This window comes from Brassica napus, chromosome A5, assembly GCF_020379485.1.
Source record: "Brassica napus cultivar Da-Ae chromosome A5, Da-Ae, whole genome shotgun sequence".
Lineage (NCBI taxonomy): Eukaryota > Viridiplantae > Streptophyta > Magnoliopsida > Brassicales > Brassicaceae > Brassica > Brassica napus.
In genome coordinates this window covers 290,192-315,867 of record NC_063438.1, presented here as the reverse complement: position 1 = coordinate 315,867, position 25,676 = coordinate 290,192, and the positions used below count along the sequence as shown (strand labels likewise).

The following is a 25,676-nucleotide window of genomic DNA, read 5'->3' as shown; positions in this document are numbered from 1 at the left end:
TCATGTTCCTAATTTAAAAGTATTGATTATATATACCATTATTGTTAGACTCGTGTAAAAATCAAAAAGCAAAAAACAGTTTTAACATATTAATAGCTTCTAACCCGCCCTTTGTATATTTTTTGTTTTAATTTTTTTTTGAGAAATTTAATTTTTTCTATTTGAGTTTTTAATCATATTCATGCTTACTATAAATTTAATTTAATATTTTTTAGTAAATATATTAAATATGTAAAGTTGCATAACTATACACTTGTGCCGTACACATTTCAGAAATTATTTTCAAAATTTATTTCTAAAGTGTTCAACTATTTATATATATATATATGGTCTTCACTAACTTGAAGTAAGATCATATTTAATAAAAAAAATTAATCGAACAACCTATTTAAAACCTATTGTACTAAATGAGTTTATATGAATATTTATTTCAATTAAAAATTCACTTAAACCCCGTTAAACTTTATTTTAACATCTCGTGCTTTGTTAAACGATAAACTTAATGTTTGTGTAGAATATTTCAAATTTGATTAAATTAATGTCTGATTGAATAAGTCTCAATTTTTTGGATTGAAATATAAGTTATGTGTACTGTAGTGTGATAATGATTTTTGAAAAATATATCAAAGTTTATTATAGTTAGATATTATGATGTAATAATCAGTGACAATAGTACTCTCTCCGTTCCTAAAAGATCTATATTCTAAATAAAAAAATGTTTCAAAAAGATACATATTCTATATTTTCAATGCAATTTTTGTCAACTAATAATGAGAAATTAAAAAAATAATTGTATTTCTTAAAATCTTATTGGTTTAAAAATATAAGAAATATAAAATTATAAAAAACTATGTATTTGTAGCTTAGTTTTAATATGTTTTATTAAAAAATGTGAAAATATTAAAACATGGATCTTTTGAGAACGAAAAGAGTATATATTTTCTTTCGTAATATTAGGGGTGAAAATAAAAAGTAAAACTACTATAAGTGTTTTCTTTTGTATTTCTTAACAAATATAAAGTGTGTAATTTAATAATTACATTTTATACTTCTTAACCCAGATTATGAGAAACAATTAACATATCATTATAAAAAGATATGTCAATGATATAACTGTAAAGATACTCCAACTTACGAAGTGTACAAATAGTTCATGCAGTTATTCAGTTCGATGCCGTTATAAAAATATGGTTCGATGCAGTTACATCACTATAGATAATAATATATTCTATTTAATCAGTTGAATGCAGTTACAAAAACATGGATCGTTGCAGTTATTAACATATCAGGACAAATAACAATATATTGATATATTCTATTTAATCAGTTCATTGCAGTTATATTTTTAAATTGGACACAACATTTTATCAATTGGTCATACTGCTGTTTTAATAGAATAGATTTTATTAGAATATTGTCAAAAAGAATTATCAACTGATAGAAAAGGCATTATTAATACTATAGAAAATAGTTTTATCGGCCCAATACAATACATTTCAAAATTCGACCAACCAAGTTGAGAGTTGGTTCGTTGAATCGTTTCTGGAATATAATAATTTGCCATTTGTTAGCCCTATCTTCTGCAACGTGATACATCGCGCCCGCAACTCTCCACCATCTCGTCTCCCCAAGGTACGTTTACAGATTCGTCAAGTCGCAGTGTTCTTCTGATCTGAGAAATGCTTAATCTGATGAACTCTTCTTCCCTCGTCTACTATTAGGCAGAAGAAGAACCCCATGGCGATTTACGTCGCGTCACGGCGGCTTTCCGCCAGAACAACCGCGGCGACGCTGCGTTATGCCACTGCTCTGAGATCTTATTCGACCTCGTTCAGGGAGGAGAGGGACACCTTCGGCCCGATCCAAGTTCCTTCCGATAAGTTCGGGATCTCATTTTTTTTTACCATTTGACTATCTCAGTATTGTCTAATCGTTGTTGTTTCTGCGTCGTCAGGTTGTGGGGAGCCCAGACGCAGAGATCGCTGCAGAACTTCGAGATCGGCGGCGAGCGCGAGCGAATGCCCGAGCCAATCGTCCGCGCTTTTGGCGTCTTGAAGAAGTGCGCTGCCAAGGTACACCTATTATACTCTTAAAGGTTTTGGAGATTTTCTTGTCATCTATGCGTTGTCGTTTTGGGTTGGTGATGAGCTGAGTAACTTTAATTTAGGTTAACATGGAGTATGGACTTGATCCAACGATTGGGAAAGCGATTATGGAAGCTGCTCAGGAAGTAGCTGAGGGCAAGCTCAATGATCATTTCCCCCTTGTTGTTTGGCAAACTGGTAGTGGCACTCAGAGTAACATGAATGCTAATGAGGTCACTTTCTTCTCTCATTGTTTAGTGGTACAATACATACAAGGGCATTGTGTTTATGTTTTGCTTTTAATCTCTGCAGGTCATTGCTAACCGAGCAGCTGAGATTCTTGGTCGCAAACGTGGTGAAAAATGTGTCCACCCTAATGACCATGTCAACAGATCTCAGTCTTCTAACGACACTTTCCCTACCGTAAGCTTTTGCTTTTAGTTACTGCTATTTGTTGAATTGCTTAAGCTGTTTCTTCTATACTAATTGTCTCGTATTGATTTTGGTTTTGTCTAGGTCATGCACATTGCAGCTGCAACCGAGATTAATTCGAGGCTCATCCCTAGTCTGAAAACTTTGCATACCACTCTCGACTCTAAGGTCTCTCCTCTCTTCTCAACTGACAGTTGCTTTGTAGATGTTGCGTTTTAAGGAACATCTTCTGCGCTTTGTTCTTTTTTTTCTTCTAGATATTCCTCTTTGTATGTCTCTTGCGTTTGTTAATTTTGCTCTCTGTATTCTGAAATCTTTCAAACTTATCTTGTTTTCTGGCAGTCCTTCGAGTTTAAAGATATTGTGAAAATTGGAAGAACTCACACTCAAGATGCTACTCCTTTGACGCTAGGACAAGAATTTGGTGGCTATGCTACTCAGGTATGCTCTCTACCAAAATTGAAATTCATGTGCAGTCAGGAATTTTTTTTTTTTTTTAATTTGGATCCTCATGTTCGCAGGTTAAGTATGGACTTAATCGAGTCACATGCACTCTACCCCGCCTCTATCAGGTTTGTGAAATGATATCTTTTGAGGATCTGCTTTGTCCAATTTTCACTGAGCTCTAACTTGCCAGAAATGTTTGGCCAGCTTGCACAAGGTGGAACTGCGGTCGGGACAGGATTAAACACCAAGAAAGGGTATATGTCTCATTTTAATATTTATTTCCATCCCAAGTTCATCTCCTCATAGTCCACTTTTTTTGTAATATCTGTTCAGGTTTGATGTAAAGATAGCTGCTGCAGTAGCCGAAGAAACAAACCTGCCGTTTGTCACTGCAGAAAACAAGTTTGAAGCTCTGGTTAGCCTCTAAACGAGATAATATGCTTTATATTGTTGCTACATGAAATCAGTTTCTGAGTTTTTCTGCTCTTTCCAGGCTGCACATGATGCTTGTGTTGAAACCAGTGGGTCACTTAACACAATCGCCACATCGTTGATGAAGATTGCCAATGATATACGTTTTCTTGGAAGGTAATCTTCAGGGATTTGTTTTAATTTTGATCTTTATTCAAGAGTTGCAATATGTTCTTATGGATCAAACATGTCTTTATATAGTGGTCCAAGATGTGGTCTTGGTGAACTTGTTCTGCCTGAAAATGAGCCAGGAAGCAGCATCATGCCTGTATGAATGCAGTCTTCCTTTATATCCGTCATTGTCGATACTTTTTTTTCAAATGAATTTTAATCGTTGGCTGTCTCTCAGGGGAAGGTAAATCCTACACAGTGTGAGGCCTTGACTATGGTTTGTGCTCAGGTAAGTTCCTGTTGATCAGTACATTCTTATTGACATAGGAGTCTAAATTGTTCCTGACTCTTTTGAGTTGCATCCTACAAAATTGCAGGTAATGGGCAACCATGTAGCTGTGACAGTTGGTGGGTCAAATGGTCATTTCGAACTGAATGTATTTAAGCCGGTGATTGCAAGCGCTCTCTTGCATGTACGTTAATCTCTCTCTCCCTTTGTGCACATATTTCTTATAAAATGTACCAATATATTAACCTATTGAACTTGCGTCTTTGACAGTCCGTGAGGTTAATAGCAGATGCTTCAGCTTCGTTTGAGAAAAACTGTGTAAGGGGTATTGAGGCCAACAGAGAAAGGATCTCAAAGCTATTGCACGAGGTATATAGGTCTTCTTCTCATTACTTTTCTGGTCTCAAAAGTATTCACCAATATGAAATAATGATTTTTTTTCTGGATCTGTAGTCTCTTATGCTTGTGACATCATTGAATCCGGTAAGTCTCCAAATGTGTAACTCTGCTTTTTTTTTTTACAAAAAAATTTAAGTCAGTGCGAAATTTTTAAACCATATTGTTTACTTTACCAGAAAATCGGATATGACAATGCTGCAGCAGTTGCCAAGAAAGCTCACAAAGAAGGATCGACACTGAAGGTAAAAACAACAAAGTCTTTATGCTTCATTAGGAAATCAAACTTACTTGAGAAGAGGTTAAAATTGATTTGCAAGAAGAAAATAAACAGAGTTTTTTAGGCTGTATCAGTTTGTTAAATCTCTGAGTTTAATTTTTTTTTATCATACAGGAAGCGGCTCTGAAGTTAGGTGTTCTTACTTCTGAAGAGTTTGATACCCTTGTTGTTCCCGAGAAGATGATCGGTCCCTCCGATTGATGTTGAGCCAAAAGCTTCATTTTGCCATGTTTTATTCTTGATAAAGAGGTTGTAATGACAAATAAGCAAATCCCCAGACTCAAATTTTGCATTTGGAAGGATTCAATTCTTTATGTATCACACAGTTACTTTTATGTTGAATAAAAGAGCAACTATTCATGTTTAGACCAAAACAAGAAAAAGTAAACTATTTATTCATGCCAGGATGAAGGAAGGAGAAGACTGAGTGCTTGTGTTACATAAGGTAAAGCTTTGGTGAGTGTGAGACGGGTGCTGGGGTAGGACTTGACGATGAGTTGACGCTTTGCCAATATTTTCGAAGGCCTTTTGTGGCTTTAGGATACATTTACAACTTGGTCTGTATCAATTTGTTTAATATGGGCCTATTAAACTAGCCAAGAAATCGGTTTTATTATAAATCAGATTTTATTTAGTATGGGGCCATGTCAAAGTAGCCCAAAATTTAGTTCAAATACATCCGGAAAGCCTGAAATGAGATTTTGCCATGCGCAAACAAACGTACGCGCTAAACCGAGGATCTAGGAGAAAAGGCGCGCGTGTGGGTGGATCGCAGCGCCCCCACTTGTAGGGCAGAAAAATATTTGTTTAAATAAAAATTATAGAAAACAGAGGGCGTCCAATGTATCTGTCTGAACACTTTTCCGTTTTTGTTGGATTTTTATTTATTTCCTGTCTCAATCAATCAATTGTTGGTTCAATGTATCTTCCCTTTTCAGTCTTCTTCTCTTTTTTTTTTTTAATTGTCTTTCTTCAAATCATGAACAAAACTTGTTTTATTTCCCTTTAAGAATATGTATTTGTTAGACTAGTTCATTATTTTGGACCAACTTTGGCTAATGCATGGCATGTGTTTAGTATATAATACAGATCACTGAAAGAAAGCGCATTTTATATGTCTTAAAGTAAGTAGAAAGTTTTAGAAACATTGCATCTGAACATCGAGAAATCGATAAAGGAAAACCCGAATAAAATATATAATTGAACGTACCACTTGAGATTGGACTCTGAAGTATGGGCTGGGAGGCCCTAAACTACGTCCAATAATCTACCGACACGTCATCTAATTCCCACGTATGGAGTGAGTTATTACCTCCACGTCAGCTTTGGCACGTGCCATGACTCTCTCTCTCCGTGACGCTTTTTTCTCTCTCCCTCCCAGGTTCACTTTGATTCACTGTCTGTCGTCTCCTTTTCCATGAAAGCTAAGACGAGAGATCTCTGACTCTCCGAGAGAAAGAGAGCTTTCCCTTTTCTTCATAAGCTACGACCTTCCAAGGTTTGTCATCTCTTCTCCTTCTTCTTCATTTCATCTGTACAAGTTTTGTAAGTTTGATGAGAATCTCCGTAGCTTTAGGCGTAGTTTGATTTCACTGATTTAACATTTCTTCTAATCGATCTGTGTAGTTAAGTTTCTCAGATCGGACTTGGATCGTTTTTTTTTGTATTGATTCCGATTTACTCCAAGTCTCTTGAACGTTACTGGAGAATTAAAATGAAAAAAAAAAAAAAAAACTGTTGATGTGTGTGTGTGTGTTTTGAGCAGGTCCAAAAAAAATGGAGCCGTGTGATTGTTTCGAGACGAATGCGAATCAGGACGATCTGTTAGTGAAATACCAATACATCTCGGACGCGCTAATCGCCCTCGCCTACTTCTCAATCCCACTAGAGCTCATCTACTTCGTCAACAAGTCAGCCTTCTTCCCTTACAAATGGGTCCTGATGCAGTTCGGCGCCTTCATCATCCTCTGCGGCGCCACCCACTTCATCAACCTCTGGATGTTCTTCAACCACTCCAAAGTCGTCGCCATCGTCATGACCCTCGCCAAAGTCTCCTGCGCCGCCGTCTCCTGCGCCACCGCCCTCATGCTCGTTCACATCATCCCTGATCTTCTCAGCGTCAAGAACAGGGAGCTGTTTCTCAAGAAGAAGGCCGACGAGCTTGACAGAGAGATGGGTCTGATTCTCACCCAGGAGGAGACCGGGAGGCACGTGAGGATGCTTACTCATGAGATCAGAAGCACGCTCGATAGACACACTATCCTAAGGACCACGCTCGTTGAGCTTGGTAAGACTCTTTGCCTCGAGGAGTGCGCCTTGTGGATGCCCTCGCAGAGTGGTTTGTATCTTCAGCTTTCTCATACTTTGAGCCATAAGATACAAGTCGGAAGCAGTGTGCCTATTAATCTCCCGATTATTAACCAGCTCTTCAACAGCGCTCAAGCCATGCACATACCTCACACGTGTCCCTTGGCTAAGATTGGGCCTCCTGTTGGGAGATATGCGCCTCCTGAGGTTGTCTCTGTCCGTGTGCCTCTTCTGCATCTCTCGAATTTCCAGGGGAGCGACTGGTCTGATCTCTCTGGGAAAGGTTACGCTATCATGGTCCTGATTCTCCCCACTGATGGCGCGAGGAAATGGAGAGACCATGAGCTGGAACTTGTCGAAGTTGTGGCCGATCAGGTCTATATATTCATATATGTTTTTGATTTTTGTAATTAGTCTCTGACTCTCGCTTTATTGATTTCAGGTGGCGGTGGCTCTTTCACACGCAGCGATTCTGGAGGAATCAATGCACGCTCGTGACCAGCTTATAGAGCAGAACTTTGCGTTAGACAAGGCTCGTCAAGAGGCAGAGATGGCAGTGCATGCTCGGAATGACTTCCTAGCTGTCATGAACCACGAGATGAGGACACCGATGCATGCCATCATCTCTCTCTCTTCTCTCCTTCTTGAGACCGAGCTATCTCCAGAGCAGAGAGTTATGATCGAGACTATACTGAAAAGTAGCAATCTCGTGGCTACGCTCATCAGCGACGTTCTGGATCTGTCGAGATTGGAGGATGGGAGCTTGCTCTTGGAAAACGAACCGTTCAGTCTCCAAGCCATCTTTGAAGAGGTAACTACTTATTATATAGATTAAGCAGTGAAGTTTATTGTCTTACACAAAAGCTTTGAATCTGTAGGTCATCTCTCTGATAAAGCCAATCGCGTCGGTGAAGAAACTATCGACGAATCTGATCCTATCTGCAGACTTGCCGGCTTATGCTATAGGTGATGAGAAACGTCTGATGCAAACTATTCTCAACATCATGGGGAACGCAGTGAAATTCACCAAGGAAGGCCACGTCTCCATCATAGCTTCTATCATGAAACCTGAGTCCTTGAGAGAATTACCATCTCCAGACTTCTATCCAGTTCCAAGTGACAATCACTTCTACCTATGCGTGCAGGTTAGTCACAACCAATCCACATATAGTTATTTGCTTCATAGTTCGATCTGTTTCTAAAAAATGTTAATGATGTGGGTGCAGGTGAAGGACACAGGGTGTGGAATTCACACGCAAGACATTCCTTTTCTCTTCACCAAATTTGTGCAGCCTCGGACTGGAGCTCAGAGGAACCATGCGGGTGCAGGACTCGGTCTAGCTCTCTGCAAACGGTAATGCACTCAAAAGTATATCATGTATTAATATGAAGTGTAAAGCATGTGGTGGTGTAACAAAAGAGCTAAAGAGTGAGAGCATTTGATCTTTGGCTAGGTTCGTTGGGCTAATGGGAGGATGCATATGGATAGAAAGCGAAGGGATAGAGAAAGGCTGCACGGCTTCGTTCATAATAAGGCTGGGTATCTGCAACGGTCCTGGCAGTAGCAGCGGTTCAATGGCGCTACGTCTTGCAGCTAAATCACAAACAAGACCATGGAACTGGTGATAACATTACGATGGATGGTGACTTCCATTGAGGAGAGCTTTTTGGGTAACTATCACACGCAGCCGGAAGAGAAAGGAGAATGTATTATTATTACATACATGGCCGGAAGGGTTGGAACTGATCTTTAACTTATTGGATTTTTGTTGGATGTAATTTGTAAATAAAAAAAAATACATACAGATATATATTTATATGTGTATGCCGGGAGGTGTATTTTTATCTTTTGATCAGCGTCTGTTGAAGTTATATCTTGAGAGAACATGGCATATGTACTACTAATTCAAAGATGAACTCACTGTGTGCTGTTTGAACAGCAGGAGCCTATAAAATAAAAGAGCTTCAATACAAATACGTACATTTGCTCTTCGTTATTTACAGAAGATAGGTTTGGTTTGTACCTGAGCAAGTCGTTCTACTCGCCTAGCTTGGCCTGAAAACTCATCATATGAAAAGTCTTCTCTTCCGACACCATTTTGAGACTAATTGGTTCTTGTCTTTAGACTTTAGGAGGAAGAGGAGGAGACTCGCAAAGCATTATCAGATGACCACCGCCAATTATTTTTTATGTAAGATATGATGGACAAGCTTTGATCATGCCCTAAAACTAGTAGCAAATATATAACGTTTCTTTTCTTTGTCTATATTGGAGAGAAGATCCCACATCGGAAATATGTAAGGGACATGAGTAATATGTAAGAGATTTGGAACACTCTACTAATGGGTTTCATTCTAGTTTCTTTTGAAATAAGATCATACAAGTATACCGAAGACAATAAGATGTAGAATATATATGAAGATTTGGTCTAATAACTTCTATCAACTGTCTCATTTTTTGTAAACTCAAAGCAAGACTCCATAGTAGCCAATAACTTAAAAAACTATCAAAAGCAAAGACAGAGCACGCTAAATCCTTTGATGAAAGAAACAACAAGGGACAAAAACTTGTTGAACAAGGAAAGAAGATACAATTGTGACTACAAATTCACAAACATGCAATTTGATAAAATAATTTGTGGTTGGGGGCAGGTTGCAACTTTTTTACGAAAGTCAACATAAAATATTTAGATTCTTGAGTATTACAGCAAACGAATGTAGCAAAACACAACAGTTAAGTCTTAGAACAAACATCTCCATAAGTTTTATAAAAACTGTTGCAACAGAGACAATAGATTATTTCCCTTGTTTTCTAGTCTCCTTTCACCTGTTATAACCAATAAAGAAAAGAAAAACAGGGAGTTAGTAAAGAATAAAATAGCAACAGGAAACAGAGAGTTATAGATCGGTATTACTTCTTGTCTTCGGTATTACTTCTTGTCTTGTTCTTCATCCTCTTTTTTATCTTCCTTTTCTTAATTCTGGAATGATGTCCCTTGCTCTGATGCATTCTGGTCCAAGCATGCGAAAGCTTCTTAGATTCCTACAAAACAATTAAAATTTGGTAAGCTTTTAACAATTTAAGAAGGAAATACAAGACAAGATAGCCTATTGGGACACAGTGAAAATAGTATGACCACCACAGAGGTTTAAACATACAACACAAAAGTGAGCAAAAATATTATTGCTCACCACAGGATCACCATCGAGGTCATCTAAAGCTTCACTTTTCGTCTCCTCATTTTCTTCTTTTTCCTTTCTCTCCTTCACTGCTTGCTGGAAAGCAGCATACACTTCAATGAACTGGAAGAAAATTTCAAAAAGAATTTATTGTCGACTCCACTTGTCAAGGGCAAATGGAAAGAGACAAGTCTGGAGACTTTACCTTAACGTGACAGACCTCACATAATCCATAACCAAAACTTTTTGAATCCTTATGTTTACAGTTCACAACTTCTTTGTCAGAATTTGGTCTTGGCGTAAAAGGTTTTTCAAGCAATGTACTGTCGCTTTTTTTGAGCCCCTCAACCTATGCCAAGCATGTACAACAATTGAAAATACAATCAACATAAACAAGTACAAAAAAAAAAAAAAAAAACATCTAGTTAGCGAATAGCTCTTACAACTAGGAAACGGTATGTAACATATACTGCAAAATGAAATAACTCACAGTTAAACATGCAGCTTCAGTATTAGCAAACTCAATCAATATAGAGGTTATTGTTTCTTCACCCACGTCTGCCTGAGAAACACACATCAAAATCGAAACATCATCACTGCTGCTCTATTAATCTTATAACAAATAATCAGATATTCTTACAATATCATGAGAAAGGGCAGCTATGTAAATTGCTGCACCACATATTCCGCTTAGTTTCCGGCAGGTCTGCAAGCCAGAAAAATAAAGACAAAGAACATGTAGTAATGAAGGTAACTATAAATTAAAAGAGGAGTTGAGTCACACCTGCGTCCAATCTCCCTTCATACTAGCCATAATATTGATAGCCGTTCCAGTGACCTTTGTTGTTGATTCATCGTCAAGTCCACTTTTCAATAAGCCTGCAAGTGTGTGTGTGTGATGAAATAAGAATTCGATACAAGTGTTTATATTTTGACTGATATTCACAAACAACTACTTGAACAAGTAGAATGGGAGCCAAAAGAAGACATAATTTACCGTTTGTGAATTGAGGAATGAAGACTGAAGGATCAACAAGATCCTCATAGTAATCCACACCGAAGGCTTCTTTACAGAGTTGCAAGAGCACAGAAGCTAACTCGCAACTAGACAAAAAAAAAAGTTATGAAATAAAACCATTAGTCAGTAGACAAAAGGGAAAAGATTTGCTCAACTTACACGGCAACTCCAAGGTAGCTTGAAAGATCAATAAGAAGAAGAGGAAGTTCGTATTTCCTGCAGATGAGGAGGAAAAGTTTTTTGGTCAAAAAAAAAAATGTAACTAGAAAAACTGTAAAATAAGAATCCAAACCTGCAAGCATAGTAGAGACAGGAAGCGAGTACTAGTTCAGATTTGCGCCCTTTGATGAAGTTTTTGTCATCTGACCTCTTTGAGAATAAAAGATTAAATATAAAGTTGAGAAAGAAGAATCCTGATATGTAAAAAAGCGACGATACATACCACAAAAAGTCGGGAGGCAAGTCCAACGACACCATCACTGTCATCACTGTCATCACTGTCATCACTGTCATCACTGTCATCACCATCGCCAATTTGCAAGGCATCTTTAAATTTCATAAGCTCTTCTCTTACTGCGCACACAAAGGATCAAAATTTGACACAAAAGGTAACAAACAATGCACTAACCGAGAAAAAAAAAAACAGTACCTGCACTAGTTCTACTCTCATATGTGCTTCGAATCCCACACTGAACACTATGGCTCTGCAGCATAAAGGCAACACCAAATGGTCGAATAAAAAGATATGTCTATGGTACGATTATTAGAGTTAAAGCTTGATCTGGCTATAACAAAGAAACATCGGGAGGGAGGGATTAGGGTTACCTGTCCAGCAAAACTGAAGTTTTCCAGGACTACCCGACATGAATCACATAACCTACAATCATAAACACATAAACGAGAAGCTCATCATCCATCATAACTGAAACCTTCAAATCGATATACACTTACAAAAGACCGCACACCATCATCGCAACCGAGAGAGAAAGTCGAGAGGGGATTTTTATTAGGCTGAGAGAATGAGGAATCGTCACGCTTTTTATATCAAAACCCTAAGGTCGCCCTAGTTGTTTAGATGGGCCGTGCAGGTTAGTCACAACCAATCCACATATAGTTATTTGCTTCATAGTTCGATCTGTTTCTAAAAAATGTTAATGATGTGGGTGCAGGTGAAGAACACAGGGTGTGGAATTCACACGCAAGACATTCCTTTTCTCTTCACCAAATTTGTGCAGCCTCGGACTGGAGCTCAGAGGAACCATGCGGGTGCAGGACTCGGTCTAGCTCTCTGCAAACGGTAATGCACTCAAAAGTATATCATGTATTAATATGAAGTGTAAAGCATGTGGTGGTGTAACAAAAGAGCTAAAGAGTGAGAGCATTTGATCTTTGGCTAGGTTCGTTGGGCTAATGGGAGGATGCATATGGATAGAAAGCGAAGGGATAGAGAAAGGCTGCACGGCTTCGTTCATAATAAGGCTGGGTATCTGCAACGGTCCTGGCAGTAGCAGCGGTTCAATGGCGCTACGTCTTGCAGCTAAATCACAAACAAGACCATGGAACTGGTGATAACATTACCATGGATGGTGACTTCCATTGAGGAGAGCTTTTTGGGTAACTATCACACGCAGCCGGAAGAGAAAGGAGAATGTATTATTATATAAATGGACGGAAGGGTTGGAACTGATCTTAACTTATTGGAATTTTTGTTGGATGTAATTTGTAAATAAAAAAAATACATACAGATATATATATTTATATGTGTATGCCGGGAGGTGTATTTTTATCTTTTGATCAGCGTCTGTTGAAGTTATATCTTGAGAGAACATGGCATATGTACTACTAGTTCAAAGATGAACTCGCTGTGTGCTGTTTGAACAGCAGGAGCCTATGGCTGTAACTGGAATGCTTTTTTTATGAATGGAATCATGTGGAATTAGTCATTCATAGACATTCCAAAAAAAATTCACCAGTTAAGTGGAAAAAACAAAAATTTTGATTCCATAAATTCCTGTGGGATGAATGAGGAAAAAAAGGAATCACGTTAAAAATCATTCATGATAAAAAAAGAGGAGGAATGAAAGGGATGGATGGAATGAAATAATTTGAATATAATTAAAAAATAAATACATATATCATTCCTTTAATTCCAAAAATTATCACTATTCCATTCCATTTTATTCCATTGATTCCAATTCCATTTATTCCATACATTCCTAGATTAAGTTTCCAGTTACAGCCTATAAAATAAAAGAGCTTCAATACAAATACGTACATTTGCTCTTCGTTATTTACAGAAGATAGGTTTGGTTTGTACCTGAGCAAGTCGTTCTACTCGCCTAGCTTGGCCTCAAAACTCATCATATGAAAAGTCTTCTCTTCCGACACCATTTTGAGACTAATTGGTTCTTGTCTTTAGACTTTAGGAGGAAGAGGAGGAGACTCGCAAAGCATTATCAGATGACCACCGCCAATTATTTTTTATGTAAGATATGATGGACAAGCTTTGATCATGCCCTAAAACTAGTAGCAAATATATAACGTTTCTTTTCTTTGTCTATATTGGAGAGAAGATCCCACATCGAAAATATGTAAGGGACATGAGTAATATGTAAGAGATTTGGAACACTCTACTAATAGCCAATTGATTTTAAGTTGAAAGCCCAAGAAACTTATCACGCCGTAGCCAAGAACCCAAAGTATAGGTCAGAGCTTGGACTGTATTTTGTGAGTACTCTAATAAACGACACCATGGCGGCATGCCCTAAATATAAAATATTTTTATATTTAACGATTTTTTTTCGTATGGAAAAGAAAAGAGACAAGATAATCGTGGAATAAAATTGAACCTAATTAAATCATCTATAATTAGTGGCCTCACGCACGTCCTCTAATGCATAATCATGCAAATGATTGGGGATCATATGAGCTAAAACGTGCTCCCAACTCACATCCCTTGTTCTCATCTATAATTTTGTACTTTTAAACTTTGTCGCTAGAACCCTATATAACTCTCATTGCACAACATCTCGTTCAGAACACATTTATACAACTCTAATACAGTTGAAAGTTGCTTCTCTCGCAAGTTAAAAACTAAAATAATGGCCCTACAATGTTCGTTTTTCTTCATTCCTTGCATGCTGCTTCTCTCGTCCCTGGTCGCCGCCAGAGCAGCCACAATCACCGACGGAGAAATACTTTCTTCCATGATCGGAGTTCAAGGTCTCATATACTGTAAACAAGGATCCAAGCTTACCCCTCTCCAAGGTAATTTTCTTCATCTCTATATAATATATTTTCTCTGTTAAAACAAAAATACCATTTTTATCTACCATTATAAAAAATTTACTAGGTCTATTTTATTAATTGCATAATATGACATAATAACCAATAAAAATATTGATAATAAATCAATTTTAATTATAAATTTTAAAGTTGAGAACAAAAATCTAATAAAATTCTACTAAAATTTTAAGATATTTTTTTATTAAATAATGCATTAATTAATTTCTTAATTAAGTAATATAATAATGCATTAAACGAATGTAGCAAAACACAACAGTTAAGTCTTAGAACAAACATCTCCATAAGTTTTATAAAAACTGTTGCAACAGAGACAATAGATTATTTCCCTTGTTTTCTAGTCTCCTTTCACCTGTTATAACCAATAAAGAAAAGAAAAACAGGGAGTTAGTAAAGAATAAAATAGCAACAGGAAACAGAGAGTTATAGATCGGTATTACGTCTTGTCTTTGGTATTACTTCTTGTCTTGTTCTTCATCCTCTTTTTTATCTTCCTTTTCTTAATTCTGGAATGATCGAAGCGTCCCTTGCTCTGATGCATTCTGGTCCAAGCTGTGGATGCGGGATGCGAAAGCTTCTTAGATTCCTACAAAACAATTAAAATTTGGTAAGCTTTTAACAATTTAAGAAGGAAATACAAGACAAGATAGCCTATTGGGACACAGTGAAAATAGTATGACCACCACAGAGGTTAAACATACAACACAAAAGTGAGCAAAAGTATTATTGCTCACCACAGGATCACCATCGAGGTCATCTAAAGCTTCACTTTTCTTCTCCTCATTTTCTTCTTTTTCCTTTCTCTCCTTCACTGCTTGCTGGAAAGCAGCATACACTTCAATGAACTGGAAGAAAATTTCAAAAAGAATTTATTGTCGACTCCACTTGTCAAGGGCAAATGGAAAGAGACAAGTCTGGAGACTTTACCTTAACGTGACAGACCTCACATAATCCATAACCAAAACTTTTTGAATCCTTATGTTTACAGTTCACAACTTCTTTGTCAGAATTTGGTCTTGGCGTAAAAGGTTTTTCAAGCAATGTACTGTCGCTTTTTTTGAGCCCCTCAACCTATGCCAAGCATGTACAACAATTGAAAATACAATCAACATAAACAAGTACAATGAGGCAAAAAAAAAAAAAAAACATCTAGTTAGCGAATAGCTCTTACAACTAGGAAACGGTATGTAACATATACTGCAAAATGAAATAACTCACAGTTAAACATGCAGCTTCAGTATTAGCAAACTCAATCAATATAGAGGTTATTGTTTCTTCACCCACGTCTGCCTGAGAAACACACATCAAAATCGAAACATCATCACTGCTGCTCTATTAATCTTATAACAAATAATCAGATATTCTTACAATATCATGAGAAAGGGCAGCTATGTAAATTGCTGCACCACATATTCCGCTTAGTTTCCGGCAGGTCTGCAAGCCAGAAAAATAACTACTCTTAAGACAAAGAACATGTAGTAATGAAGGTAACTATAAATTAAAAGAGGAGTTGAGTCACACCTGCGTCCAATCTCCCTTCATACTAGCCATAATATTGATAGCCGTTCCAATGACCTTTGTTGTTGATTCATCGTCAAGTCCACTTTCCAATAAGCCTGCAAGTGTGTGTGTGTGATGAAATAAGAATTCGATACAAGTGTTTATATTTTGACTGATACTCACAACAACTACTTGAACAAGTAGAATGGGAGCCAAAAGAATGACATAATTTACCGTTTGTGAATTGAGGAATGAAGACTGAAGGATCAACAAGATCCTCATAGTAATCCACACCGAAGGCTTCTTTACAGAGTTGCAAGAGCACAGAACCTAACTCGCAACTAGACAAAAAAAAAGTTTTGAAATAAAACCATTAGTCAGTAGACAAAAGGGAAAAGATTTGCTCAACTTACACGGCAACTCCAAGGTAGCTTGAAAGATCAATAAGAAGAAGAGGAAGTTCGTATTTCCTGCAGATGAGGAGGAAAAGTTTTTTGGTCAAAAAAAAAAAATGTAACTAGAAAATCTGTAAAATAAGAATCCAAACCTGCAAGCATAGTAGAGACAGGAAGCGAGTACTAGTTCAGATCTGCGCCCTTTGATGAAGTTTTTGTCATCTGACCTCTTTGAGAATAAAAGATTAAATATATAAAGTTGAGAAAGAAGAATCCAGATATGTAAAAAAGCGACGATACATACCACAAAAAGTCGGGAGGCAATTCCAACGACACCACCACTGTCATCACTGTCATCACTGTCATCACTGTCATCACCATCGCCAATTTGCAAGGCATCTTTAAATTTCATAAGCTCTTCTCTTACTGCGCACAAAACAAAACACAAAAGATCAAAATTTGACACAAAAGGTAACAAACAATGCACTAACCGAGAAAAAAAAAACAGTACCTGCACTAGTTCTACTCTCATATGTGCTTCGAATCCCACACTGAACACTATGGCTCTGCAGCATAAAGGCAACACCAAATGGTCGAATAAAAAGATATGTCGATGGTACGATTATTAGAGTTAAAGCTTGATCTGGCTATAACAAAGAAACATCGGGAGGGAGGGATTAGGGTTACCTGTCCAGCAAAACTGAAGTTTTCCAGGACTACCCGACATGAATCACATAACCTACAATCATAAACACATAAACGAGAAGCTCATCATCCATCATAACTGAAACCTTCAAATCGATATACACTTACAAAAGACCGCACACCATCATCGCAACCGAGAGAGGGATTTTTATTAGGCTGAGAGAATGAGGACTCGTCACGCTTTTTATATCAAAACCCTAAGGTCGTCCTAGTTCTTTAGATGGGCCGCAGGCCTCTATAATAATTAGTAGTATAATACGTGGACAGGTGCGGTGGCGAGGGTGACATGCGAGACGGCGGACGAATACGGTTACGAGGGAGAGGACGTGACGGTGCTTAGCCAAGCGACGGATGCTAAGGGTTATTTCCTGGCGACGCTTTCTCCATCGGAGGTGAAGGGGTTGAAGAAGAAGGTAATCAAGATTAAAGAGTGCAGAGCGTTTCTTGAGCTTTCTCCAGCTGATACCTGTTCTTATCCGACTGAGATCAACCGTGGAATCAGCGGAGCCATTCTCCAGACATATCGTCTCTTAGAAAACAAGCTTAAGATGAAGCTCTTCACCGTTGGCCCTTTCGTGTTCTCACCTGAGGAAACTCAGGACAAGTCTATCCCCGATGGTTACTAAATATGATTTAACGATCCTTTTTCTATACATGCCTTATACGGGCGTCAGTGGGACACATAATTTTGTGATCCCACAATTGTCAAACGTTGTTTTCTTTCTTGTTTAACATCCATCACTTGCTTCCTTGTTTTGAAATCGGCAGTATCGAGTGGTTATAATGAATTTTCAAATACAAATTCTTACATATACATATATTGATTTTCTCAGCAACACCTTGCTAACAAATTGATGAATATATTAGCAAAGGTTTTACCACACAAAACAAAAAGAGAATTATGAGAAACATATAACCTCTCAAAACATTTTCATCCATGGTATGAAAATAAAGTTTCTGAAACTATTGGATGGAAATTTAAGATTCCGAAAACCCTATATATCTATTACTTTTTTTTAATAGTCACCATCTATTCGCTTTTTGAGAACATTTTCATACCAATGGATGTAGTTGCTCTGATTAGAAGCAGCTAGTACAAGTACTTGTATTGTGATTTTTTTCGTTTAGAATCTGCTTATACTGTTTGTACAGACATAGATACCTCTTTTAATGTGTTTTTGAATAGGCAATACATATATGATATATCCAACTATATATTACACTTAGGGAAAATGCTTGATGTACTTGTATTGACCTTATTTCAAAGTAGCCAGCATTCCGGCGGAAAAGAGTATTCATTGTCAAATAATGCAAGAAGAAGGCACATGCCTAATCCGCGTAATTCGACCAACTAGCACTGCTAGTGGATTTTGCTTAAGTAAATACAATATACTAACCGAAAACTATACTTCATATAAATGATCTTCAACTCGATTACGAAAGTCGTTTACATATATCTTAGTTACGCAAACACTTTGGCATTGCATGAAATTCTTCACGCGTTGTATGAGAATAACGTCGCGGTTTCAAGACTTTCTTTATTCAAAGAGAGAGAGAGAGAAGTGACTTGGGACCCCAAACTTTTTTTTGGGTGTAAATGGGATCCCAAACTTGAGAATTGAGACACGATTAAATTTACTAATAAGTCAACGTCAATGTCCTATCAAATTTATTTTCATTCTATTTCGTTTTGGACTTACGATTTATCCATACGAAAAAACTCTTACTTTTATTTTTAATGTTAATTTGAAGGTATCCGCCTAAAGGGGATTATAGAATGACCTAAACTAACTCCAAATGGAGGTGCACCCTATAGATAAACCTTCTCTCGCATATTCAAATAAACCGTAAACAATGGATCTATATATTCATGGTCACACGTGTAGCTAATAATTTTGTAATAAAGGAGAATCTGTCTCTTGCCTAGATCAACTTGACAATTCATTTTCTAGTGAAAACTAATAGACCATCACGATGTAGTTAACAAAAAATTTAAAAATTATTTCTCTGATCTATCACCTATGTTTACTACCACTACCGTTTTCAATTGATAAATTTTCAAAAAGTTTCACATATATTTAAAACATAGTAATTATTTTGTATCTTTTAACAATATTTTATGACTTCAAACCGATATTAATTTAAAATTTTCAGCTAATTTTTTTAGTTTTAAAACTCATCTCATTAGCTAATTAAAAATGTATAAAAACTAAAATACATATTGTGAAATAAGAAAAATCTATAAAAACCATAATTGATTTCTGTAAAAACATAAGAAAAATATTAGTTATACTAGTTTAGTTCCAGGTCCTACTGTATATGCTCATAATTTTGTGTGATTTTATACCTACCTATACATATCTACTAGAGTGAAGCTAAGGATAGGCTTCAATTCTAAAATTAGAGAGATATCTTAGGGTTGGAAGATATACATATTTTCTGGGAGACAAATTAAAAACTTAGGACATTAAAAGAAAAATCAAGTTATGTTTGCCATCAAGTAAAAGAAACCCCTAACTCCTAAAATACAAAAAAAGTTAACCTTAATTCATATTGAAACGATTTTACGGCCATATGCATGTGTGGCTTATGAATTCAATTATCAGAAAAGAAAAAGATATTGATATCTACTACTAGTACATTCTATTCAAACTGATGCGATTCATGTGTTATTAACTTATTATATATACTTTTTTTTTGATCAAATACTTATTATATATACAAACATACCCAAATATGAGTTGTTCAAAAAAAAAAAAAAATCCAAATATGTATCTCCTGGCTGTCCTCTAATTAAGTCTTAACTCAAGAACAAAAGTTCTATACCCAGCCAATTTAATGCGACAAAATTAGTTAATTTATCAATAATTAAAGCTGCTACAATTATATATCACAATAATAAAAAATTTCGTTTGTTGAGAACAAAATATATGTATGTACATTTCATTTGTCAATTTATATTTGGAACTCAATTCATGTTGTCAAATACAACGTCATGTCACATGAATTATATTCCATTTGATTCGTAATAATATATAATGTTATGACAAAAAGAAATAACTGAACCAATTGCGGGTCGTTACGTGGCGTGGAGTCGACGAAATAGTGATGAAACAGGTTCACAATAAGATACTTCTGCGAGACAGGTTCATAGTTCATAAATATTATACTCCCTCTGTTTTCAAATGTAGGTAGTTTTATCAAAAAGAGTTTGTTTCACAATATAAGTAGTTTATATATTTCAATGCTATTTTTTCATTTATTGGATATTGTGTGACCAATAAAATAATGTTAAACTTTTTATAATTGGTTGAATTAATTGATTAAATGATATATCTTTTTAGATAACAACTTTCTAAATATTTGTGCTTTTAAGTAAAACTACTTATAATTAAAAACAGAGGAAGTAATTTTCTTTTTTTGGAAAATGTGAGATTTTTTTTTTTGAAAAATGTGAGAGATTTGGGAGTGAACTCCTAATGGAGATGCTCTGAAAGCACAAAGATTAAAAACTTACTTTAAAAAAATATTATCAATCATAAAAACTATAAAACTTAAATAATTGACTAACTGAATAGTTTCCGATGAAGTTAAAATTAACATTAAAATCTTAAAACATCTTAATTTAAAATATCAAAAACCTTATAAAACGTTATATAATATGAAATGGAGGGAATAAGTGTTTATCTCATTTACTCTCACATGCATGGAAACTTCCCAGCCAGCATAAGGTAAAGTCGTAAAACGAATTCTATTTACAATAGTCTGTAGTCTATCAAAGTTAACAATGTCAATCAAGATCTTGACTTTAGTTGATGTGTAATGTGCTGTTTTACCAACATGTTATATATATAGTCGAATTTTTTCTTGAAATGCCTAACGTTGGTTGACAATTATAAATTGCGAAAACAAAAGTTGGTCAAAATTTTATTATACAAGTAAAGTCATTAAAGATCAATTAATCTTCAACTTGGACACCAATTTATGATTGTCGAGGATGTAGTTTAATTACGCTTTAGTTACGGTAACTATTTGTCTAATCGTTTTAGTGAGAAACAGATCTATATATATACGTGTGGATATTATTATAACAGTAATATGATATATATGTTTGAACTTTGTGACACCGTCAAACTATAGATGTACACACACAATTATTGACTTGAACTTGTATGTATTCAGAAATCAACGTTCTTAAAATCCCTATAAATAATCCAACACACTTGACACAATTCCTCAAACCGAACACACAATAAAGCTCTAAACAAAAATCAAAAGATGTCTCAAATTTTCATGTTCTTGATCACCCTTAGCTTCTTCTCCATATTGTCATCTCCTTCTCTCGCCGCAAGACTTCAGGCCACCGGAAACACCACGTCCCCATCAGATGTATGTCGCTACGCACCGGATCCATCTTACTGTAGATCGGTTCTCCCAAACCAGCCCGGAGATGTTTACTCCTACGGTCGTTTCTCTCTCAGACGGTCCATCTCACGTGCCAGGCGGTTCATCTCAATGATCGACTATCAACTAAACCGGAAAGGCAAAGTGGCTGTTAAATCCACCGTGCGGGCACTCGAAGACTGCAAATTCCTAGCCAGCCTGACTATAGACTTCCTCCTTAGTAGCTCACAGACCGTAGATGCAACCAAAACGCTGTCGGTTTCGAGGGCTGACGATGTTCATACTTTCCTAAGTGCTGCGATCACCAACGAACAGACTTGCCTTGAAGGACTTAAATCCACGGCATCTGAAAATGGTCTCTCTGGTGATCTTTACAACGATACAAAACTCTATGGGGTCTCTCTTGCCCTCTTTTCCAAAGGTATATAAACAAAACAAAAAAAAAATTAACATGCACGTATTCTCCATTTATTATAATCTACTCAGCACGTAATTTTCTATAACGTGGCACGATATCTGTATTTTATTTCTACATACTTGTGGGATTGATGTTTTATTTCTAGAAATGATTACCACATTGACCTACTCACAACAGAAAAATGTAGAATAATAATCTCTAGCTGAATAGCCATTTTTTTATACTGTCACATGAAATTATGGATTGGTGTTTTCACTTTGTAGGTTGGGTGCCAAAAAGGAAAAGATCGAGCCCGGTTTGGAAACCAGAAGCCAGCTTCAAAAAGTTTTCCGGCTTCCGTAACGGTAGATTACCGTTAAAGATGACGGAAAGGACGCGTGCCGTTTACAACACCGTGACTAGGTCTGGGAGAAAGCTTCTCCAAACTGGAGTAGACGCTGTTCAGGTCAGCGATATCGTGACGGTGAATCAGAATGGGACGGGAAACTTCACGACTATAAACGAAGCTGTAGCTGCCGCGCCTAATAAAACTGACGGTAGTAACGGTTATTTCTTGATATACGTAACGGCGGGACTGTACGAGGAATACGTGGAGATTCCGAAGTACAAGAGGTATGTGATGATGATCGGTGACGGCATTAACCAAACTGTTATCACCGGAAACCGGAGCGTCGTTGATGGATGGACCACTTTCAAGTCCGCCACATTTAGTAAGTACTTCATATATCTCACAAAACATAAAGTAAAAACCAATCTATATAGTAAAAAATATTCGTTTTTATTCTTTAAAACATAGTGTTATACGTGAAAAACGTAGAACATAATATGTGGCTTAAATTGGATGAACATATTATATTTAGAGTTTTAGTTACCACAAAGTAAACAAATATTTGAAAATATGATCAAGGCATATTATAATTAGAATTTTAGAAACATTTGTTTGTCACATAGAACTATTTTAAAAATTATTGCAAGTCCACCGAAAGTCTAGACTTGGTCCATGCAATAGAAGGCGACTTGGTCGGATGGTCCACCGAAAGTCTTGACTCCACGTCAATTCGTCGTGTCCTCGACTAACCTAATACCATAATCCATTAAACTAATCAAACTTTAATTTATTTACATATAATTTATAATTATTTCCATTAGAATTCTTTATCATATATAACCACCCTCGCTAACCAACTAATCATATTTGCTTTGAACCTGGTAGGTTTGTTTGAGTGAAATAATCAACTAACTCTACATTTTGTTCACAAACCGCAGTTCTAACAGGTCCTAACTTTATTGGCGTGAACATAACAATCCGCAACACGGCAGGACCAACCAAGGGTCAAGCCGTCGCATTAAGGAGCGGTGGAGACTTCTCTGTATTCTATAGTTGTAGTTTTGAAGCCTATCAAGATACCTTATATACGCATTCTCTCAGACAGTTCTATCGTGAATGTGATGTTTATGGCACGGTTGATTTTATATTCGGCAATGCTGCAGTGGTGTTACAAAAGTGTAATTTGTATCCACGTCAGCCTCGTCAAGGTCAGGCGAACGAGGTTACAGCTCAAGGTCGTACCGACCCGAACCAGAACACTGGAACTGTGTTACATGGGTGTACGATAAGACCCGCGGATGATTTGGCTTCGAGCAGCTATAGAGTAAAAACTTATCTTGGTCGGCCGTGGAAGGAATATTCGAGAAGCGTTGTTATGCAGACTTACATAGACGGGTTTCTTGACCCGACTGGCTGGAACGCATGGTCTGGAAATTTCGCATTGAGCACACTTTACTATGCGGAATACAATAACACAGGACCTGGTTCTAGCACGACAAACAGAGTCACTTGGCCAGGTTATCATGTCATTAACGCTACTGATGCTTCAAATTTCACCGTCACCAATTTTCTTGTTGGCGAAGGTTGGATCGGACAAACCGGGGTGCCTTTCGTGGGTGGAATGATTGCATAATTAACTTTATACTATAACATTATATATACTATGTTTCTTTATATCATTTAGTTATCATTCATATGTTCTTTTTTTTTCTTTAAATAATTGTGAATTCGGGTCAATATAACTTAGTGGTGTCTGATTCCCACTCCAACAATGACTACGATTTGTCTTAATAAATTACTACAACTTCTTTTTCTGCAACATTCACAACCGACTCATCTTTTATGAATTTTAAATCAACGGGTTTCAAGAGACAACACTAAATAAATGACAAATGAAACTTTAATGTAAATAAAAAGCTCTTCGTAGGCCACAACCACAGGCACTAGGTGACGGAGGCGGCGCTCTCGGGGGTCCAGGAGTGACGGCCGCGTGGGCCCGCATTAGTGCCACGTGTTGAAATTTCATGCGGTTTTGGCGAAAAATACAACCATTTGAAGTTTCCTTTCTTGGCCCACAAGCCACATCCGGTTTAGATGCTCCATAGACTTTTCAATGATAAAACCGGGTTAATCGAGCCTTCAAATTCTGTGGGAACCTCCACCGTGATACCAGCTAAATCGATCGGTTCCCTCTCACACGCCTCCATAGGAAACCTCAACGGCGAAGAGGAGGAAGAAGAACTTCCGGTTTCTATGTCCTCGACCGGTTTAACCGGAGTGGTTTGTTCGGTGGACATATTCTCGGGTTGAACCGGAGCTCTGCAAAGCGGGCAAGTGGAACTGGAACGGAACCAAGTGTCGATGCAATCGACGTGAAAAGCGTGGCCACATTTCGGGAGGAGACGGCCTTGGTCTTCTTCCTCGAACTCCGACAAGCAAACGGAACACTCCTCCAGTGGCGTTTGATGATGAGTCTCCGAGGAGTAAACGAAGATCGGAATCTTCTCGAGGATCGCTAGATCGAGAGGGGAGAGTGAGGAGGAGGAGGAGATGGTTGAGGCGGAGAGAGCACGGAGGTGAGCACGAATCCGGCGGCGAATGCGACGGTTCTGACGACGGAATAGCCATCTGGCGTAGCTGTGGAAGCAGATGATCATAATAAGGGCGACGGAGAGGATGATCACGGAGGATATCATGATTTTGCCACTAAGAGCGTGGCCTGGAGACGCATGGCTGATGCTCCCCCACATTGGCTTGCTGCTTTCTTCTGCGATTCCCATGGTTTCTAAGAGAGAGGAGAAAGACTACGAATATAAAAGGAAAGTGTTTAGGCAGAGAGAGTATAGCTGCTTATTATATGTTGTATGGGTTTTAGATCCCCTTATTTATATAGGCTACCGCAACAAAAAAATAAAAACCAAACTTTCAAATTGTTTTCTTTTTTTTGCTAAAAAGTATAATTTTATGTTGTTATATACTTTTGATATTCAAATAATTGTGTGTGTTTTTTTGGTGTTTGACCAACTATCCCTTATGGGATTGTATCATGTAACACATTAATCAACCAACGTCTGGAAAATATCAATGGATGGTATAGTGTATTACACAGTCAACATAATAATTACTAGCTAGTAATCACAGCTGGAAATTGATGTGTCATAATTATTGTAAGTATTTGGAAACTAATTTCCTTTTGGGTCAATATAGAAAAGTGTCTGCCACTTTCTTCATAAATCATAATCAAAGAGTTAGTCATACGCCTAAAGAAAGTCTACAAGTTCTTGAACCCGCTTGTGACTACTCAGTCTATTGAAAATTACTTGAGCATTCATATATATACCAGTTTTCTTGCATTAAAGTAAATATACTAGATAGAAAGAATAAAGAACGTAAAAACACAAAGCCGTGCCGAGAATCTCCATAACCAGAAATAAGCATCCATATATTATCACATATCATATTTAACTATTATGATGGTTTGTGTATCTCGTAATACCAGACAGCGACTATATCTACATGCAGTGTAAATTTTTATATGGCAAAAACAGGGGATGATATAACGCAATGCATGCCTGAATTATATATAGATATGAATTGGAAAAAAATCA

At 37.0% G+C, this 25,676-nt stretch overlaps 8 protein-coding genes across 8 annotated transcripts; 5 read left to right on the top strand and 3 right to left on the bottom strand.

Annotated features, from left to right (window-relative positions):
- Positions 1 to 1,478: 1,478 nt before the first annotated feature.
- Positions 1,479 to 4,876, top strand: LOC106450437 (fumarate hydratase 1, mitochondrial). Its single transcript, XM_013892089.3, has 18 exons — positions 1,479 to 1,632; positions 1,722 to 1,880; positions 1,955 to 2,072; positions 2,168 to 2,317; positions 2,397 to 2,507; positions 2,601 to 2,684; positions 2,859 to 2,957; positions 3,038 to 3,088; positions 3,168 to 3,217; positions 3,297 to 3,378; positions 3,457 to 3,551; positions 3,636 to 3,702; positions 3,784 to 3,834; positions 3,923 to 4,018; positions 4,105 to 4,203; positions 4,288 to 4,317; positions 4,410 to 4,475; positions 4,625 to 4,876. The coding sequence occupies exons 2-18, from the start codon at positions 1,738 to 1,740 to the stop codon at positions 4,709 to 4,711; spliced, it is 1,479 nt and encodes a 492-aa protein (XP_013747543.2). The 5' UTR covers positions 1,479 to 1,632; positions 1,722 to 1,737; the 3' UTR covers positions 4,712 to 4,876.
- Positions 4,877 to 5,836: 960 nt separating this feature from the next.
- On the top strand, positions 5,837 to 8,792 carry LOC106450438 (ethylene response sensor 1). The gene is made up of 6 exons (XM_048779446.1): positions 5,837 to 6,008; positions 6,276 to 7,192; positions 7,260 to 7,628; positions 7,696 to 7,962; positions 8,044 to 8,171; positions 8,272 to 8,792. The coding sequence occupies exons 2-6, from the start codon at positions 6,287 to 6,289 to the stop codon at positions 8,441 to 8,443; spliced, it is 1,842 nt and encodes a 613-aa protein (XP_048635403.1). The 5' UTR covers positions 5,837 to 6,008; positions 6,276 to 6,286; the 3' UTR covers positions 8,444 to 8,792.
- An 848-nt stretch (positions 8,793 to 9,640) lies between these two features.
- Positions 9,641 to 11,994, bottom strand: LOC125609575 (transcription factor IIIB 60 kDa subunit-like). Its single transcript, XM_048781091.1, has 14 exons — positions 11,967 to 11,994; positions 11,841 to 11,892; positions 11,665 to 11,719; positions 11,458 to 11,588; positions 11,308 to 11,384; positions 11,175 to 11,231; positions 10,995 to 11,101; positions 10,782 to 10,876; positions 10,638 to 10,703; positions 10,488 to 10,559; positions 10,203 to 10,346; positions 10,010 to 10,120; positions 9,733 to 9,860; positions 9,641 to 9,644 (listed from the first exon to the last, which is right to left on the bottom strand). The coding sequence occupies exons 1-14, from the start codon at positions 11,984 to 11,986 to the stop codon at positions 9,641 to 9,643; spliced, it is 1,119 nt and encodes a 372-aa protein (XP_048637048.1). The 5' UTR covers positions 11,987 to 11,994.
- Positions 11,995 to 12,157: 163 nt separating this feature from the next.
- Positions 12,158 to 12,803, top strand: LOC125608879 (ethylene response sensor 1-like). Its single transcript, XM_048779445.1, has 2 exons — positions 12,158 to 12,312; positions 12,413 to 12,803. Exons 1-2 carry the CDS (start codon positions 12,164 to 12,166, stop codon positions 12,582 to 12,584), a joined length of 321 nt encoding a protein of 106 aa, XP_048635402.1. The 5' UTR covers positions 12,158 to 12,163; the 3' UTR covers positions 12,585 to 12,803.
- Positions 12,804 to 13,978: 1,175 nt separating this feature from the next.
- On the top strand, positions 13,979 to 17,667 carry LOC106454410 (protein SEED AND ROOT HAIR PROTECTIVE PROTEIN). Its single transcript, XM_013896533.3, has 2 exons — positions 13,979 to 14,282; positions 17,186 to 17,667. The coding sequence occupies exons 1-2, from the start codon at positions 14,117 to 14,119 to the stop codon at positions 17,542 to 17,544; spliced, it is 525 nt and encodes a 174-aa protein (XP_013751987.1). The 5' UTR covers positions 13,979 to 14,116; the 3' UTR covers positions 17,545 to 17,667.
- Positions 14,530 to 17,179, bottom strand: LOC106454409 (transcription factor IIIB 60 kDa subunit). The gene is made up of 14 exons (XM_022720226.2): positions 17,027 to 17,179; positions 16,901 to 16,952; positions 16,725 to 16,779; positions 16,518 to 16,639; positions 16,366 to 16,442; positions 16,232 to 16,288; positions 16,053 to 16,159; positions 15,840 to 15,934; positions 15,687 to 15,752; positions 15,537 to 15,608; positions 15,246 to 15,389; positions 15,053 to 15,163; positions 14,759 to 14,904; positions 14,530 to 14,670 (listed from the first exon to the last, which is right to left on the bottom strand). Exons 1-14 carry the CDS (start codon positions 17,044 to 17,046, stop codon positions 14,667 to 14,669), a joined length of 1,128 nt encoding a protein of 375 aa, XP_022575947.2. The 5' UTR covers positions 17,047 to 17,179; the 3' UTR covers positions 14,530 to 14,666.
- Positions 17,668 to 19,731: 2,064 nt separating the features above from the next.
- Positions 19,732 to 23,840, top strand: LOC106450439 (probable pectinesterase/pectinesterase inhibitor 20). Its single transcript, XM_013892092.3, has 3 exons — positions 19,732 to 21,743; positions 22,004 to 22,450; positions 23,007 to 23,840. The coding sequence occupies exons 1-3, from the start codon at positions 21,197 to 21,199 to the stop codon at positions 23,699 to 23,701; spliced, it is 1,689 nt and encodes a 562-aa protein (XP_013747546.2). The 5' UTR covers positions 19,732 to 21,196; the 3' UTR covers positions 23,702 to 23,840.
- On the bottom strand, positions 23,808 to 25,148 carry LOC106450441 (RING-H2 finger protein ATL5-like). Its single transcript, XM_022718976.2, has one exon. It carries the CDS (start codon positions 24,846 to 24,848, stop codon positions 24,159 to 24,161), a length of 690 nt encoding a protein of 229 aa, XP_022574697.1. The 5' UTR covers positions 24,849 to 25,148; the 3' UTR covers positions 23,808 to 24,158.
- Positions 25,149 to 25,676: the final 528 nt, after the last annotated feature.

Bases quoted from the DNA above. Each gene is read 5' to 3' on its own strand.
- LOC106454410 (XM_013896533.3), top strand. From the start codon at position 14,117: ATGGCCCTACAATGTTCGTTTTTCTTCATTCCTTGCATGCTGCTTCTC. The intron at 14,283-17,185 runs GTAATTTTCTTC...ATACGTGGACAG, and splicing joins CAAGCTTACCCCTCTCCAAG to GTGCGGTGGCGAGGGTGACA.
- LOC106450437 (XM_013892089.3), top strand. From the start codon at position 1,738: ATGGCGATTTACGTCGCGTCACGGCGGCTTTCCGCCAGAACAACCGCG. The intron at 2,318-2,396 runs GTCACTTTCTTC...TAATCTCTGCAG, and splicing joins GTAACATGAATGCTAATGAG to GTCATTGCTAACCGAGCAGC. The intron at 4,318-4,409 runs GTAAGTCTCCAA...TTACTTTACCAG, and splicing joins TTGTGACATCATTGAATCCG to AAAATCGGATATGACAATGC.
- LOC125609575 (XM_048781091.1), bottom strand. From the start codon at position 11,986: ATGATGGTGTGCGGTCTTTT. The intron at 11,720-11,840 runs GTAACCCTAATC...TTTATGCTGCAG, and splicing joins ACTTCAGTTTTGCTGGACAG to AGCCATAGTGTTCAGTGTGG. The intron at 11,589-11,664 runs GTACTGTTTTTT...TTGTGTGCGCAG, and splicing joins TGAGAGTAGAACTAGTGCAG to TAAGAGAAGAGCTTATGAAA.
- LOC106450441 (XM_022718976.2), bottom strand. From the start codon at position 24,848: ATGGGAATCGCAGAAGAAAGCAGCAAGCCAATGTGGGGGAGCATCAGC.
- LOC106450439 (XM_013892092.3), top strand. From the start codon at position 21,197: ATGTCTCAAATTTTCATGTTCTTGATCACCCTTAGCTTCTTCTCCATA. The intron at 21,744-22,003 runs GTATATAAACAA...TTCACTTTGTAG, and splicing joins TCTTGCCCTCTTTTCCAAAG to GTTGGGTGCCAAAAAGGAAA. The intron at 22,451-23,006 runs GTAAGTACTTCA...CACAAACCGCAG, and splicing joins TTTCAAGTCCGCCACATTTA to TTCTAACAGGTCCTAACTTT.
- LOC125608879 (XM_048779445.1), top strand. From the start codon at position 12,164: ATGTTAATGATGTGGGTGCAGGTGAAGAACACAGGGTGTGGAATTCAC. The intron at 12,313-12,412 runs GTAATGCACTCA...ATCTTTGGCTAG, and splicing joins GGTCTAGCTCTCTGCAAACG to GTTCGTTGGGCTAATGGGAG.
- LOC106450438 (XM_048779446.1), top strand. From the start codon at position 6,287: ATGGAGCCGTGTGATTGTTTCGAGACGAATGCGAATCAGGACGATCTG. The intron at 7,963-8,043 runs GTTAGTCACAAC...ATGTGGGTGCAG, and splicing joins ACTTCTACCTATGCGTGCAG to GTGAAGGACACAGGGTGTGG. The intron at 8,172-8,271 runs GTAATGCACTCA...ATCTTTGGCTAG, and splicing joins GGTCTAGCTCTCTGCAAACG to GTTCGTTGGGCTAATGGGAG.
- LOC106454409 (XM_022720226.2), bottom strand. From the start codon at position 17,046: ATGATGGTGTGCGGTCTTTT. The intron at 16,640-16,724 runs GTACTGTTTTTT...TTTTGTGCGCAG, and splicing joins TGAGAGTAGAACTAGTGCAG to TAAGAGAAGAGCTTATGAAA. The intron at 15,935-16,052 runs GTAAATTATGTC...ACACACTTGCAG, and splicing joins CATTCCTCAATTCACAAACG to GCTTATTGGAAAGTGGACTT.